Source organism: Anthonomus grandis, chromosome 7 (assembly GCF_022605725.1).
Source record: "Anthonomus grandis grandis chromosome 7, icAntGran1.3, whole genome shotgun sequence".
In the NCBI taxonomy this organism is placed as follows: Eukaryota; Metazoa; Arthropoda; class Insecta; order Coleoptera; family Curculionidae; genus Anthonomus; species Anthonomus grandis.
This window is the reverse complement of record NC_065552.1, coordinates 26,428,229-26,445,945: the sequence shown is the minus strand read 5'-3', so window position 1 is coordinate 26,445,945 and position 17,717 is coordinate 26,428,229. Positions and strand designations below refer to the sequence as shown.

The following is a 17,717-nucleotide window of genomic DNA, read 5'->3' as shown; positions in this document are numbered from 1 at the left end:
AAATCTAAACTCAACTCAAGAAACCTCACCACAGCCATAAACAGCTATGTCATATCTCCACTTCAGTACTCCTTTGCTATAGTTAAATGGACACAAACTAATCTGAAAGCAATAAACAGAGAGATCAGAACAGAACTTCAAACACGACCCAAAAGCATCAGTTGAACGAATAACACTACCGCATGAAAAAGGAGGCTGAGGAATAAGGGATGTCTCTCCAGCCTGCAAATAAAATATATATAATTTGTATAAAAAATTAAATAAATTTAAATTTATCTCAATTCATTTTCGAGAAATAATATTTTAAAAAAATCAAGGAAAAGGAATTTTTGTTTAAATATTTTTCACATCAGTTAAACAATGTAGCTCATTCCTAGATATTTAATTTCTTATTATATGCTTCCACTTACGTTTAGAAGAATAGGTTGTAGAAGGCATCAGCAGGACGAAGATGGATATTTTTTCATACACAGAGGACGACAAATAGGTAAATGACCGATGACCTATAGTATTTTTTCTAACTCTGGGCTTAACCCTTTGTGTCGGATTTTTTATACTTAATCAAAAAAAGACAAAAAATTACACGCTTGGATGTGACGGATTAATTAATTACTACAAATAGTTTTTTAAAGTATTTTTTAGTTTGAGGTTTAATTAGAACTACGGGTTTATGATGAAACGCCTAAAACAGCCTTTTTTCTTTTTAATAATTTTATTAAATAAGCAAAAAATGTACATTTTTAGTTTATATTAAATTTCAAAAAACAATTCATTTTGTTTGTAAAATACAAACCAACGTTGTACTTGAAAGAAAGTTTCTAAATACTAGTTTTTTTATCATACAATAAATATTTTCCTAATAGATTTCCGATCTAGTACGACGAAGTATATAATTTTGCGCTACAGAAAGCATACCTTCGGGAACCACTGTAGATCGACATATGTATAGCAGAATTAATTACTATTTCAGAAGAAACATTTGACAAAGTACTTCAATGAGATATTGAACTGCATAGCTTCTTTGGCACCAATAAGATAAGACCCAATACTACTGCACGTCTAAATATGTTTAGATGTAAAATCTCAGTTTGTTTATCCCGGTGGTTAAAGAGCATATAGGCATTTACTACACACACATCAAGAAAATAAAAAAAATCTATCCCATTATCTCTTCGATTTCCTGTCCACTTCGTATGTAGCGAACATGAAATTTTTTTTAGGTTGCCATTTTTTTGTCTCCTATTAACCATTGAACTGGCAGAAGGATCTAAATAGTTGCTTAAAATATTAACTCCTTTTCTATCCTTCCATTTCATATATAGGATACCATCCCTGCTAATACTTGAAGATCTTTTTGCAGACTCACAGAATTTAATAAATTATCGAAATAGAGATAAGACTATGATTCCAATTAAAGCACGACTAAGATTGGAATATACTCGGAATTTGCACATACAACTCGTTTCATTAGGCTGAACCCAGAACTTATAACTACGTTTTATAGGTTTTTCTGGTATAAACTGTTTAAAAGAACTATTTACTTTCAATCTAATTTATCTATTGATTGATTTTCGTACAAATTATATCAATTAAGTATTCAACAACGTTTCTGACAAACTGGACGCGCCTATAAAGCTTGTCGTAATTTGCAGAACCTTTGGAAGGGATAACAGAATTATCATTTAGATGAATATGCCCAAGAAACCAAATAAATCTGTATTTTTTGTCTTATCGAATGTTTGACTAATAAACAAGTCTCTTACTTACAGTCGTAGGAGACATCAGTCGACGACCAATAATCTTTATAACTTGAAAGATTTTTATATCATCCCATTAACAAATTAAAAAGAAAGGCCACTTTTAAAGATTTCTTTTTAACAAAAACTGACAGTTTCCAGATAGGTCCTTCCCAAACGAGTATTCCATAATTAAGATGCGACTGCGCAAGGGCATATAGTAGGCAGTTAATTAGATTAGATTGTTCTGTTTCTATAGTTGTTGAATTTATAATTAAATAACTATACTGAGGTAAATTATTGCTGTAACAAACAAATTTTTTGTAAAAATACTAAACACTGACAGTTTCCAGCTAGGTCCTCCCCAAACAAGTATTCCATAATTAAGATGCGACTGCACAAGGGCATGTAGTAGGCAGTTAATTAGATTAGATTGTTCTGTTTCCATAGTTGTTAAATTTATATTTAAATAACTATACTGAGGTAAATTATTGCTATAACACAATAATAAAAAATACTCAACAAGTTATTATTGAACCACTTAATAAAATGTATTTTTACAATATTTTTAAAATTGTTCCCCTTTAGAATAAAAACTTACATCAGCAAATACCGCAGCGTTCGCGTCTCCTATAACTTTAAAAAGATCATTTATGTATATAATAAGCTCTAAGTTATATAGAATTATTTAACTTACTCGCCTTTTATACAAGTTATTTATTCTCGCAGTTATATAGTTTTTAAACAGATCATTTTCTCGTTTTTTTCAGTTTTTAAACACATCAATGTTCATTTTCTAATGAAGCCAAATTTCAAGCTTTTTCAAGATGAATGCATCTGAAAAGGTGTCAAATGCTTTGACAAAATCAACGAAAATACAGATAGACGGAACCGAACTATCGCGAGAATCAAATACTTTTTAAACAAAACGCGCCTCTGCGTTCTCAGTTGATTTTTCCTTTCTAAATGCATATTGGTGTTGGTGTCGACCGTTTTTCTTTGTGTTAAACTTGTTCTTTTAATATTTTTTTTGACACCTTTCACAAACTACTGATAAGGAATATCGGTCTATACCTTGTTACATTAGTTTTATCACAAGATTTACATAAAGATTTTGGAATTACTTGTTTAAAAAGTGTGGGATGTGTGATCATTTATTGCTTTGCAAAAATATTTGTCAGCGGTTCTTTTCTATATTCCGGAACTTCTTGAGGAATCTGGGCTGTAAATCTACTTAAATCGGGTGATTTTTTATTTTTTAATATGTGTAATTATAATTTTTGCTACTTGCGTGGAATTTGTATTTTGTACCTATTCTCGTCAAATTGTACGTCTAGATCTACGTACAAATTAGAAAAAAAAGTCTTGGAATTTCATATTCATTTTTAATTTTCTTAAATAATTTTTATTGCCTTATTTGCCTATTGCTACCGAAAAGCATTGAGGTATATTAATGCCGTGTACTATCGAAAATTACACGACGGAACTGAATATTATGTTCAGTCTTTTGTAAAATGTGCCTAATTCTTATGTAGTTATTAACTTAATTATTAACTGCTGTACAATTAATCAATATTTATGTCGATAATATTGAAATTGGTCTTGCACATTAGCTGGATCAATAGCATTCATTAATCTGGATCAACTTAGGACTACATTCACCATAAATGAAGAGATGCTTTTACAGGATATTAGCAAAAGCAAAGTCTAAGCAATAATTTTTACTGTTTTATAAAATATATTTTAATTTTTAAAGCACATTATAGCCAATAAATGTTTTCCTGTTAAAGTCGTTGTGGAGGCCTTACAAGCATAAAATTTTACTCCAAATTGGATGTTATACCACTGTGTGTGGCAGTACCATGTTATTACCGAAAAGCCGAGAGGTTCGTTAAAAACGGGCACTTAACTCGGAGGAAAGAAGAAATAGGTCCGTCATGACAGCTTTGTTTTTTGGGTCGTAAAATTCCTCTCGCTACAGGTATAATACTAATCAGGGCTATAGTAGAGGGACAAGAATCACTCTGCGCCGCAATACTTTCGGCACTCCCACTTATTATTTTATACGTGCCGAAATGACTTGTTTAGCGTGATGTGGTGGTCCCCAATTTACCTGCCCCGGATATTAGATAATGTAACACATTGGTTTTTGGCATTTGGGAGGTCGAGGATAAGTATAGTTACACCCGGTCTTTATAAAAATATTTTTTGTTAGAATATTTGATATTATATAACTATTGTTGTTTTTACATTTCAGCATCCAAGTTGATTTCATTCTTTTCAACTGAAAAAATGAAAACGGTAGGTATTAGTTGATAGAAATGATCAGTTATCGCCGAAATTACAATTAACTTGTCCCCTTTTATAGAGAATTTTTATTTTTGCTTTGCTTTTTATTTTTGCTGGAGGAATTGAGCTATTGTAAGTAACACATTTATATGGTGATGATATCCATTTATTGGATGCAGGGGAAGCATCTTACTTACACTACAATAAGCGCACTCGAAAAAATGTTGCATTTTAATTTTATCAGCCCTCTATATATTTGCAAAAAATTTGATAAAGTCAAATATAATGGGAAAGATACTGGAATCCTAAAGGCTGAACAATTAAACGTAATCGATGCTCTGTTATTAATTCAAAACATAGCAGTAAATGGATGATGACTATGAGATCAACGCATTAAACAATCGCTCTGTTGTCTTTGCCAACCAAAGTTGGTGAGTCCAGTGAATGATTTCAGGACAAATCACACAATGTGCGGGGTACCAAAAAAGTATGATGACAGGCCAGAAACAGCTCAAGATATTTTAATTTCTTGACATTTTACTGGAAGAAATTGCAAACGGTGCTCCAAGTTTTCAACACTGACCCATTTGTACAAACAAATTTTCAAATTCCAGTTTATAGAAAGCAGTGTCACGATTGAATTAGTCGATGCTATTAGATCCTATTTTTCTTCAGAATGTAATTTTCTTGGATTTATGTTAAGAATGTGAAAATTTTAAAGATTTCCAAAGTTGTACTGAGGTTAAAGGTACATTAGTTGTACATTACATATACGTTTTTCCCTTGGCGCATGAGCTAACTGTTTTTTTTTTTGACCGCTCCTTCTTGTGAGCGTTACTTCAGCAAATTGAAATTGGTTTTTAAGTATTCTGGGACAACAATGGAAGATGGTTATTTGAATTCACTGACACTGCTTTATTCTTTAAAAGATCAAGTAGACAAGATTAATCTGTGAAATCGTCCAAAAAATGTCTGTAGGTTCTAAAACATCGTAGAATTCATATTTAACTTAAACAAACTGAGTTCTTTTATAGTATGTTTCTTATATTTCTTGGCATTTAAAAAGCCAGTCGGCAAATACGCAAAATAAAAACAGAAGGAAACAATGTAGGACCTTAGGGACGTCTTTGGCTGTAGCCGTGATATTACTTGAATATAGAAGTCTTTGATTGCGTATATTATTCTTTCTCTTTTCTTAATTTAGGGTTTAATTTACACACTTGCAGTGTCAAAAGCTTTTCGGTCAAATTTACTCAAACTTCGGAAAACGGTAGTCTAAACAAAAGTCTCATGTACATGATTACGTATATATCTTAGTGTACAGGTTGTATACTTGTCATTCAATATTATTTGGAGGTAAACTTCGAACAGTAATCTGTATTCTTGACCATCAACCGAAATGAAAAATTTTACATTCAAATGTGCATTAAGTTCACGTGAACCGATAACCTTTAAATGTTATTCTAGAGCCGTATAAACTCATACAAGATCTAAAGGGCCAATGAGCAAAAGTCTCAGCCTCAGCTTCAAGGTCACCATTCACATTTTCATTCAAAAATCAAGTGTCAATTATTATCTCTCGTAAGCGCATATTTCCGCTAATAGAAGCGGAGAGTCCGATTACCCTTACATTCCCCACAGTACCCGCACGAGTCATATAATTTAAACCAAAGATGGAAAACGTTAAAACAAACACTTTCAAGATCATATGGCGTTTATGTATGTATAGGCTGTACCAGATACGCTTCATGCAAATAAACAAATCATACTAGTACAATCATACAATCATACTAGTACTTGGCAAACACGGACCAGTAGATCATTCGTTATCAACAGAATCGAAGAGCGGGAAATTTAAATTTGCAAAGTCATTGTCAGCGCTGAATATGCCTATGTTTGACAACTAAATTACTGACACGTACATCAAGGTTTATTTGGTACCTACGTCTTATTGTGCATGAGGTTACGTGGGAGTTTATAGTTACTGCACCACCCCATGTATGTAAGCCTATAGCTCCCAAATAAACTCGAAAAAAGATGTCCTACTCATGAGAACTTTTGTTCAAAATCGCCTACCTACACCTCTTCCCCAAATTTTTAGCGAAGAGCTTCTTCTCCCTCAGATTGTGCGGGGTCCTTTCAAATAAAGAAAGTGTATGGCGACATTTCAGCATCCATTAAAGTGAAATGTGGTGAGTCTATGATTCATTGCAAGATTTCGTGACTAGTCTCACTTCGATTAGCTAAAAGGCAAATAAATGTCTACCTTTGAACTAAAGGTGCTCATACAAATGACTGCTTTTGCATTCAAATTATGAATAAAAGCTTTAAAATGTCTACTTATGCACTTGAAACTGGAAAAATTTCAGCAACTTTTGCTTGTGTAATGAATCTTTAACAAGTTTTTTTGGAAAATGTCAAATGTTTCTACAATCGTGGACCTCTCGCGCAACGTATATAGGGATAGGTATTGCCATAGAAAGAAAATTAAGTTTTACTTCGACATACACAGTTGCGAGACGAATCCTTGACCATACCGGTCATTTTACACACCAAAGACAAAAAGAATATTCGGGGTCCGTAATTACCACAAAAAAATGATGAGAGGAAAAAAATGACACAATAAAGGGGACGCTAACCGATAATTTTCCAACCTTTGGGAATCGCGCGGTCCGCCATTAAAAGCCACCGACGTCTTATAAATAAAACCTCATCATTTGACTTTAACTTGTCATTATTTTTAATATCACCAGCAGCGGTGATTTTATCCGTTTGGGACAAAATAATAATGGTCCAAATTATACGGTTTGTTTCGGGGTCGTTAGGTATATATATATGTGGGAATATTTTATATGTATTTTTTATGCTGATGGGTTTTGATTTACGTTTTAATATGAGTTTTATGCCTTTTTAGTAGGTAGGAGACATTCAATTTTTTTTCTGACATCATCCATTTAGAGCTGAAGTGAAAGTGGAGAGGTTAAATGTGCTGCTCGACTAATGCCTAACCCATACATACTCTTATCCTATCCATCCTGATTGTTATTTTCAGTCAGGAGAAGAGCGTGAAACTTCAATAATAAAGAAAAACGAAAGATGTTAAATTGTATTGTAGTATGTTATTGTGAAAACCTTCCTTCGGGAATTTTCTGGAGCATTTCATAAACTATTGCACCCGTCAATTTCTGATTTTAGAGGAAAAAGTAATCCGTCAACATACATCTCCAAAGGTCCATTTATGGAGCGTCGGAGATCGCATATATCTGATTTCTTGGCTCTTGTTAAATGCCAATTTGGGTTACATACACCATAAGTGTTATGTAATACCAAAAATAAGCCAAGCGGATTAAGGTCAGGTGGTCGAGGAGACCATCTTATTGAACCGCCACAGCCTGTCCATGGTTCGGGCAACCTTGGATCAAACTATTTTCACAATGATCTCGGTGGAGTGACCATCGTGAGTAATAAAGAGCACTAAATGGTGTTCTTATTAGACGATTATCCAAAATGATAGGGCCAATAACTGATCCATTCACAATTTCAGCCTACACATTCACTGAAAATCGTTGTTAAAAGTGGGTTTGCTAAATATTATGCGGAGTTTCCACCGCCTAATAATACGTGTTGTAAAATATGAAAATTGCTTCATCCGTAACTAAAATATTATGGTAAAGTTTGGGTTTAACCGCTGCTGATGTAGCAACCACTCGCAAAAGGTTCCTCAACATCATAATCCCTTGGAAGAAAAGCTTGTACGCGTTGCACATGAAATGGATACAGTAATTTGTGCGTTAAAATTCGCGATTCAAACTGTAGCTCACCAAATTCCGTTGCAATTGTTCTAGTGCCTATGTTAGGCTGCCCTTAGATTAAAAATGTACCTAGGACTACGGCTCTCCTATATTGCCTTGTACTCAAATTACCAGTTTTTCTACTTCGACCACGTAAGAAGGCTTCGCGCCTCGGATGATCTGTAGCCATAAAGATTAGTTGCAGCCACTGCGTTTTGTTGGGATTCCCCGTATGCAATAAGTTCTTCGTTTGAAAAATTATGCAACATAATTCTAAACACGTGAAGAAATAACCGAAATACGACCACAACTGGTAGCAAACTTTTACTAAAAATAACAAACATTATCCGGACTTGTTACATTAAAAACAAAATTTCACCCGATACATTTTTGTGAAGAAAAAAAAACAAATTATTTCAGAAACTAAAAATATTTTACTATTTTTTGTTTCATTATTTGTTAGCAGCAATTATTTCCCAAATTCATGCGTTTAGGTTAAGAAACACCCTGTGTATCAAGAATGTGTTAATCTTCTGAACGTATATTCAGAAAACCATTTATAAAAGCGTTCTACAATACACCTAGACAAACTCAGATGGTACCTGAAAACACTTTTTCATTTTGTATTGATATTTGGCCATGAAATGGTACTGTTGGCCTCTATTTTTGAGAATATCAGAAAGGTAGTCAATAGATATTTATTAGTATTCAATAGATATTAAATGAAAATTGATTGTGGTATTACAGATTTGTTTTGAAAGTTAATACTTCCAGTAGATAAAACGCCTTATTTGATGGCAGCACTTGATTCCACTTAAATAAAAATTATTCAAAAATCAAATTAGTTATATCAACATACTTTTATTTGAACTTTTCTTCTTAAAATTGCCCAAAATCCTAAGAATTAACATCCTTAAGGATCATCATCTTATTCTGTAACACCTTGTATAAGGAGCCCTTGCGATTAGAGGATCTGTTCAATTTAGAACATTGGCCAGTAAACATGTAAATACAGTGTTAATAAACGTTTCTAGTAGTGTTTAGACCAGTGTTACTCAAACTTTTTTCGTGACAGAACCCTTTTACAAAACTAAATTTTTAACGGAACCCTAAACTCTAAACTAAAAGCAAAATCAGTTATATGTGAATTGTTTTGTTAATAATCATACAAAAAAAGATAGATACAGGTCCACTTTAATACATGCATTCATTTATTATGACTGCTGGCGGAGCCCTACCGGAGATTTCGCGGAGCACACTTTGAGTAACGCTGGTTTAGACTAATCAGTTGACTATTTTTGCATAAAGTTTTAATTCACACCTTAAGGAACGGTAAAACCGCTACATTGGACCTCAGTCTGGATATTGGAGAAAATAATAGTGAACTGAAAATGGGACTATTAGGGTGTGAAAATGGCAAAGCTGGTGAACTCAAAAGTTACTAAGCTAAAGGCAGTCCGTCTGCAATAAGACGGCATAAAAAGTGCTTTAAAAAATTAATTACTGGAAAATTCTCCAAAGATGAAAGAATGCTTGAAAAACAAATTGCTGTTTAATGTAGCGTAGAAGGTAATTAAATACCTTTATAAACTCATTAAAAATAGATTTCTGCTTTACAGCAAATATATTTCGACGCGTTAGGTACATACCTATGATTTTTTCCACGAATCTATGACGATATTCACTATATAGATACTCGTGACTGTTGGATGAATAAGGGCTTACTGGACTCCCTGGGTTTTACAAATATATATAACGTATAGCGCGCATTTGCTATACGTATCTATATATTTGTAAAACCAAGACAATAAACAACCGGATAAGATAGACTCCAGTCGATCTCCAGAAACAGATCCCATGCCGAAGATGTGATTCAACTAGAGCAAAATACACAGACCTACTCTAGACTCCTGAGCCGTGACCCTCATGGCGAAACAACCCGCAGATATCTTTTTGAACAAGCGGTGGTGCCATCAGTAAATAAGTAGACCAAGGGACTAAGACTGGGGAAAATATTGAACCATATTTAGAGGATATGGAACCGTAAAATACATGTTGACGATATGATGAAAACCATATGGAAGTGGTAAACCCCTAAATTTGACGCTTTTGCAGCAAGACACACAGTAAAATGCTTTTGATAGATCGAAAAAGGGAGCTGCGGAAACCTCGCCATCGGAAACTCGAACAGTAAATTCCGCGAAGAGATTCCATCACTTGTGCTCATATTTCCTTAGAAATCAAATTGAGATTCACTGAGAAAGTTATTTATCCTTTGAAAGTACTACATCTAACCAGTTTCTCTATTAATGTAGACAAGTTAAAAATGGATCTTTTCAGTTTCATCCATTTTTTGCATATTTTAGGCAAGCGGAAAATATACTAATGACCATGAAGTATCAATGGAGTCCGCGACGACCGTTAAAAATTCGTCAGATAATTTGACAAAAATGTTTGTAAACAGTACATTTACAAACTTTTTATTTTTAATTAATTATAAAACCTTCTTCACCTTCATAAGATCGGCTGGCAGAAAGATAAATGGGTTTGGAAGGGAGATATTTCTCATATGATTTGTTAGATCAGTTGGTGGATTAATATTTTTTTTGAAGATTTTGAGCTATATTAGAATAAAGGTATTAAGATCGCCAGGGGACTTTTTTTTGTGTAGTGACCGGCTTAGCGCAGCCCTTGCGGTAATTATCATTGAGGATCTTTCAAGACTATCTTATTGATTATTTGAAGTTATTTATGCGACTTGCATAGTAAGAGCTTTTTGAGAATCTTATTAATCGACAGAACAAATATTGATAATCACGTAGAGTCAACGCAGATTTATAGATGTCTAGAGGACCTTGCAGATCTTTTGAGACCATCAACCAGGAGTGTCTTGACACAGCTCTTGATTCAACTTTAACAACCGTGAACGCAACATTAAATAAGTGCATCACTTTTGCCATTCAAGAGAAAGTGCAGGTGAACAGGGTAAATCTGTCCAATCTGTCCATCGGACACCCAGGTCTCGAAATCGTCCAAATTTTCAGAGAGTGAGATTTTGACCAGTTAATTAAATTATATATATTTCACAGATGAATGTATGAGATTGACTAGGTTTTTAAATTTGATATACCATTTATTATTGAAAATAAGAAAGAATGAAATTATGCCAACTTTAAGTTCAGCTAATTTTAAGATTTAATATTCAAAAGATTTTTAACAGTGTAATCATTAAAGAACACATAAATTTACATCTCAAATATATAAATAGGAAATAAACACAATTGAACTACCAGGCTAGTGTCCATATTTTTGAAACTCCCATTCCCTGTTATCTAGAGGACAAACTTGCCTTGTCTTCAACCATCTGGAGATACAATGAAAATGGAAAGCATGCTAAAAAAATTTAAGTGTAATATTTAAATTTGAAGGTAAAATAGAAACATACGTTACACACTCCCCAAGCTACAGTGCATTCCTCGCTAGTTGCTGAAGCCTGATTTGCTTGGCATTCAATACAGAGATCCATAATGTGATTGCGACAAATGGCGCAGTTGTCTACGACAATATCTACAAAAAAATATCTTTTATTAAACTGCTTAGGGAAAAAAGATTAACTTACCCCAAGCCCATAGAGCAACTGCATTCCACTAGAAAAATACAAAAATTATTAGTGGTCTTTTATATGTTTTACTTAATAGAGGGCATAAGGCACTGCATAAAATTTGTACCAAAAAAAAATTCGTTTTAACAGGTTGTTATTTTTAATCCTCTTAAATACCCACAAATTCTTGTTTTCTTTCCATTATTTTATAAACAATTTTTATCTCTAGTCTATTTTTAGAAAAAGCTTCAATCTTTCTATTGGGTCTTTTATAAGAAAGCTTTTTTAAACATAATTAAAGATTATAAGGTACATTAATATGATTTAATACTAGGCAGTATAAGATAAAACTTTAATACTAGGTAATATTTTTGAGCAGTTTGTTAGTCTCAACTGAGTTTGAATTGAATGAGTTTTATGTTCTCGTCAGTAGCTATTTCACCTTTGACTCTTTACATCTATACATCAAATACCTATCTAATGCCTAGCTAGATCTACGTTTGGTATTACAGGCTTCTCTTAAAACTGAAAACGTTCAGTGGATAAAACGCCTAAATTCGTGATTTATAAGTAGGATGTCATAAAAAATCCTTATATAAACTTATAAAAAATCTTACACTAATAGTGGATCAGAATATGATTATAACGGTGCAAATAATTTGAAGAAATTATAATACAGGGGTCGGCATAAGTCAGTTAACGCTGTCCTGCGCTATTCAAAAATAGTGCGAACGCGGCAACGGTGCTTGCCTTACCGAATTTGTGCGATTAGAGGTGGGGAGTATGGTACTTGTCACTACTTGTTGTTAGTTTACGATTGTGGGGCACCGTATTTCGCTATTTTCAACAAGACGGCGCTCCGCCGCACTTCGGACTTGAAGTTCGCGAATACCTGAATGCCGAGATTGGTATGTGGATAGGAAGAAGAGGAAGAATTGAGTGGCCAGCACGGTCACCCGACCTAACGCCATGTGGTTTTTCTCTGTGGGGAGTACTCAAAAACAAAGTGTTCGACCCCATTACGTGACATTGAACACTTGAAAATGAGAATTCAAGAGGAATTTGATGCACTTCGCAACAACCCAGAATTATTTGATTAAAACGTTTTCCTTTTGGTATGGTAATTTGAACTCAGTGGTGAACAAGATAGACGAATGGAAAACAAGAGTTGCAACAGCGAATCCCATTTTTATAATGCTGACAGAAACATGGCTGCAGGACGGCATAAGTGATAGCCTGATTAGCATAGATGGATATAATACATACCGCGGAGACCGTCAAAATCAAAAAGGAGAAGGTGTATGTATTCTGGCCAAGGAAAAAATTAATGGCTTCAAAATAAATTGCATTTTCTCGGATAGTCACAAATTCCAAACACCAATTGATGCAGTATGGCTGGATGTCCAGATATGTGAAGTGAATTTGTCTGTTGCTTGTTTATATAGACCGGGAACAACTACTAGCGAAGAGGTCAATACCCACATGATAGATACTATAAAAAAGGCATACACATCATCAAAATGTCCAACAATTGTTGTGGGAGACTTCAACTACCCCAACATTAACTGGAAAAGTTTCTCAATTGCACCACCAGACAAAAAGACGCAGGATTTCATGAACATGTATCAAGAAACAGGAGCTCAGCAGTTGATAGATTTCCCAACAAGATACAGAAAAGACCAAAGTTCCCTTTTGGACCTCTTCATAACCAACGATCCTAAAAGCATATTTGATCTTTGCTCAGAACCGCCCATTGGCCGCAGCGACCATATCGTAATAAAAGCAAAAACACAACTAAAAATTCTACCCAAACAAACACAAACAATCGTAAGAAGGAACTTTTACATTGCAAGCTATGAAGAAATCAACCACTTCATTCAACTACAACCAACGCATGCGAACAAATCGATCTTCGAAAACTTTCAAAATGTTGTGAATGGTGCTATCGAACAATACATTCCTACCAGACGTGTGAAAACAAACCCCCAAAAACCATGGATAAATGAAAATATTTTCAAAGAAATTATAAAAAAACGGAAACTAAGGGAAAAGTATATAACAAACAAAACTCGGGACAAATATCAAGCCTATATGTGCCAAAATAATATTACCAAACATAAGTTGGTCGACGCCAGAAAGAAATATGAAAATGGTCTTGCAAACTCGGCCTCGCCAAAGAAACTATTTAAATATGTAAATCGTAACTTAAACTCGAAAATCTCAACCATAACCCTAAAAGATACAGCAACCCAGCAGTTTCTAGACAGCAAATCCATGGCAGAAACATTCGCAGAACAGTTTGATACAGCATTCACGAAGGATTCATATCCAATTCCATTATTGCCTGATCACAGCAGGGTGCAACCCTCAATTGTAACTATTCATTTTACAAAAGAGAAAGTCGAAGAAGCCCTTGAAAATATGAAAAGGGACTCAAGCCCAGGACCAGATAAAATCCCAACAGTTTTCCTTCAAAATTGCAGAAATTCTCTCAGTCCCTTGCTTTCGGGGGCAATGCGGGAATGCTTAGAACAAGGAAAGATACCAGAAGAATGGAAACATTCAATTGTGACACCACTGTTCAAGAAGGGAGACCGGAACAAACCGGAAAACTACAGACCTATCAGCCTCACATGCAACCCACTGAAATGTATGGAGAAAGTAATAGTTAAGGAGCTCATAGCATTCTTTCTGGAGAATGGTTTGATACCTGCCTCTCAGCATGGATTTTTGCCTAAACGTTCAACAACCACAAACCTTTTAGAGTGTTTGAATGACTGGACAAAAAATCACGACAATGGCCAGCCAACAGACATAATATATCTTGACTATGAAAAGGCATTTGATAAAGTCCTGCACAAGCCCTTAATGGCAAAGCTGCTTGATCTGATCAAGGCATTACTGAATGAGAGATTCTACCAGGTTATAGTCAATAGGGAGCTGTCCAGTCCACATCGAGTGAGCAGCGGCATTATCCAGGGATCGGTAGTTGGCCCAGTGCTTTTTACATCATATTCATTTGATCTAGTTGGACTTATAAAGATGGACACAAGTCTGTTTGCAGATGACTGCAAAATATATGCTAATCCTCTAACCAGCGCAGCGCTGCTCCAGGCAGACCTGCAAAATGTTGAGATGTGGTCAAGGCAATGGGGTATGAAACTAACATAACAAATAACATATCCAAATGCACAGTGTTGAGGATCGGTCCAGATAATCCTGATAATGAATAGTTTCTGGATGGATGTGCCTTAAAATCAGTGAATGAACAAAATGCTCTAGGAGTCCTAATAACATCAGACCTAAAATGGGAACGTCATATAACCAGAATTTGTAAAAAAGCAAACTCGCTAGTCTATCTGATAAAACAAGCTTTTAGGGACCATTCTATTGAAATGATATCCATTCTATACAAGAGTTACATAAGACCAAAAATAGAATATGCCTTTGTTGTATGGAACCCATATTATATTAAAGATATAGACCAATTGGAGAAATTACAGGGCAAAGTAACAAAAATCCCTTACGAATTAAGCGAGGTGCCATATCCAGAAAGATTAATCAGGTTTGGTTTGACCACTCTCAGAGAGCGAAGACATAGAGGCGATCTTATCGAAACCTACAAGATTACCAGTGGTTATTACCACTTTGAAATGGTGATGGCCCCAAATACGAATATCTTCAAGAATCGCGTTAATGTTGAGCTAGGACAAAATTCGGAGAGAATGATCCACTACTGCATGTGAGCAGGTCCACCTACTCAAGCCTGAAACATACGGAACAAACAATAGCTTCATTGGTCTCACCGCCTGCTATTGTCAACATAATAAATAATAATGATTAAACCTGCAAAAGCATAAATAAGCAGTGTCATATCTGCATTGAGGAAGGCAGTCTGCAATTTGAATACAAAATGTAATTTTTAAATCATAATTACTTTTGTATAGAAATAATCAAAGCAATAAACTATTTTTCTGTATCGTTTTTTTTCTTTTTGTTTGGTATGCAAATTGGTTAACTGACTTATGCCGACCTCTGTATAACTTTACACTCCATTAAGCCAGACTGATTCTATGGAGGGCTAAGATTCATTGTTTGCGTGTCATACTTGACCAGAGACTTATGAGATGCTCATACAGAGAATACTATAAATAAGTTAAGCTTAAAATATAAACTTCTTTTAAGAAACCTGCAATGTCATTCATGGAAACCTGCAATGAACTCACAACTACACTTACAACTCCACTCTCAGTCAACAAAAAAAAGTCAACAAAACAAAATATGTATATTTTAGTGTCAATAACAAATTGTTATTTCTATATTTAGTAACTTACACTTATTGTGGATAAAATTACTTTACTTTGTGGATAAAATCTGAAATAATCATTAAAAATTTATTATAGATGTAAGGCTTTATTGTGATGTACACAGGTATGACACTAAATTCCAAAATAATATCTTTCAAATAAGAACAAACATAAAACATTTAACAATATGCCTATAAATATGAAATCATTAGATAGCGATAATAGCTTTCATCAAAAATTTATAAAAAGGCAAATAGGTGACTAGTACCTTCTAAACACTGTGATATTGCTTAATGTTCTCAACATTATACATTTCAATATTGTTATTCTCGAGGCCAATCTTTGAAAGCTTTGATTAAAGATATATACACTATTTAATATTAAATAAACAGGTAAAATTTATTGTTATATTTAGTACTATGCATAGTTCTTGTATAAAGCAGGTATAAATTATAAGCTTAAAAAAACAAAGACCTGAGTACAACAATAATACCTACCTTCTTAACCTCAAACCGCTTTTTTTCACCTTTCGAGCTGCTTGAAGTCGGCATTTCGACTTCGTCCATATCAACGTCCATTGCGGATGCCATTGCGTTCTATTACAATAAAAGAAAAAATTGTTTTTTAGCTTTTTTTGGTCTTTAAATGCACCTTTTGTGTTCTAACAATGACAACAAATTTTGATCTTTTCTTGACATTTCAAAAGAAAATTATGACAAAACTACTGCTGTCAAATCTGTCATTGTCCTCCACGCAAGGAGGCTGGATATAAGGAGACTAATCTCTGCGCTTCCCAAATAAGGTAACGTGTACGCAAAATTGAACGATAACTGGGTGCGCAAGGTAGCCACCTCGGCGCTGTTGGTCAGAAGTGTACCTCGCTCTGATTGACCACATTGCACAGTATTTTTATTTTTACTCGCGTCAATTTGACGTTTTCAAAAAGAGAATTTCTGATAATAATCTGTATAAGAAAGGTTTTAACTCTTTTTACTCCACAGGTCAGTATAATATTATATAGCTATGAATTAATTTTTTGTTTTCATCATATTTATATGTTTCGAATTTAATATACCAAAAACTGTCTCGCATCAATTTCGTTTTTTTTTTCGTATTCGTGTATGCGAATTGGACTTTTTAATTGTTAATGATTACTAAAGCTATGGGGAAATAATGTTGTTTTGTCTCCACTATGCAGTTCCCTGGAGCTTCGGCTGAATTTCTCGACGACGCTTAGGAATAACAAAATTAATTTTCATTCTCATTATAATTATTATAATTTTTATGGTATTTCTTACAAAAATTTAACATATCTTGTGCATTTTTTTCCCGGCGTCACTTTACTTCGTGTAATGCAATAAAAAATCTTTAGAGTAAACAACACATTGCCTAATTTTCTATTTATAATTATGTCCAGCTGCCTAATTAGCGTTAGGTGTATATAACAATAACATTATGAAAAGGTGGGTTCAGTCAATCAGAGTGAGGAAACCTTCTAACCAACAGCGCCGATGTGGCAACTTTCTGAAACTAGTTTTCGTTCAGTTTTGGGTACACACATTTAGCATACAGATCAGTCTCCTTAAAGCGGGCTTTCCACTTATGCAACTACGCATGCAATACAGACGCGTGCGTCGGTTGAACGACAGTGGCGCGTAGACGCAAAGGGAGAGACATGCCGAAAATAGTTGCATACGAGGCAGTTGCAAATAAACGCAAGTCGTTCGATCTGGTAGCGGGAGACACGTGCGTCTATCTTCCTCTTTAACGTTTTTTGTTAAAATTGTGACTACAGATTAGGGATATTTTATAATTAATTATCGTTTTGGCAATTTTAAAATTTAATATTTGTATGTGTAATGAGTATGATAGGGTGGTCTAATGAAAAATGTATTGCGTTTGTCGAGGATTATTTCAGTTTTACTTGCCTTTGGAAGGCATCCGATAATAATTATAAAGACAAATTTAAACGAGGTGATGCTCAACAATATCT

At 34.3% G+C, this 17,717-nt stretch overlaps 1 protein-coding gene across 1 annotated transcript; it reads right to left on the bottom strand.

Moving 5' to 3' along the window:
* Positions 1-11,024: 11,024 nt before the first annotated feature.
* Positions 11,025-16,445, bottom strand: LOC126738105 (RING-box protein 1A). The gene is made up of 4 exons (XM_050443255.1): positions 16,222-16,445; positions 11,436-11,463; positions 11,262-11,383; positions 11,025-11,209 (listed from the first exon to the last, which is right to left on the bottom strand). Exons 1-4 carry the CDS (start codon positions 16,312-16,314, stop codon positions 11,111-11,113), a joined length of 342 nt encoding a protein of 113 aa, XP_050299212.1. The 5' UTR covers positions 16,315-16,445; the 3' UTR covers positions 11,025-11,110.
* Between the last annotated feature and the right edge of the window lie 1,272 nt (positions 16,446-17,717).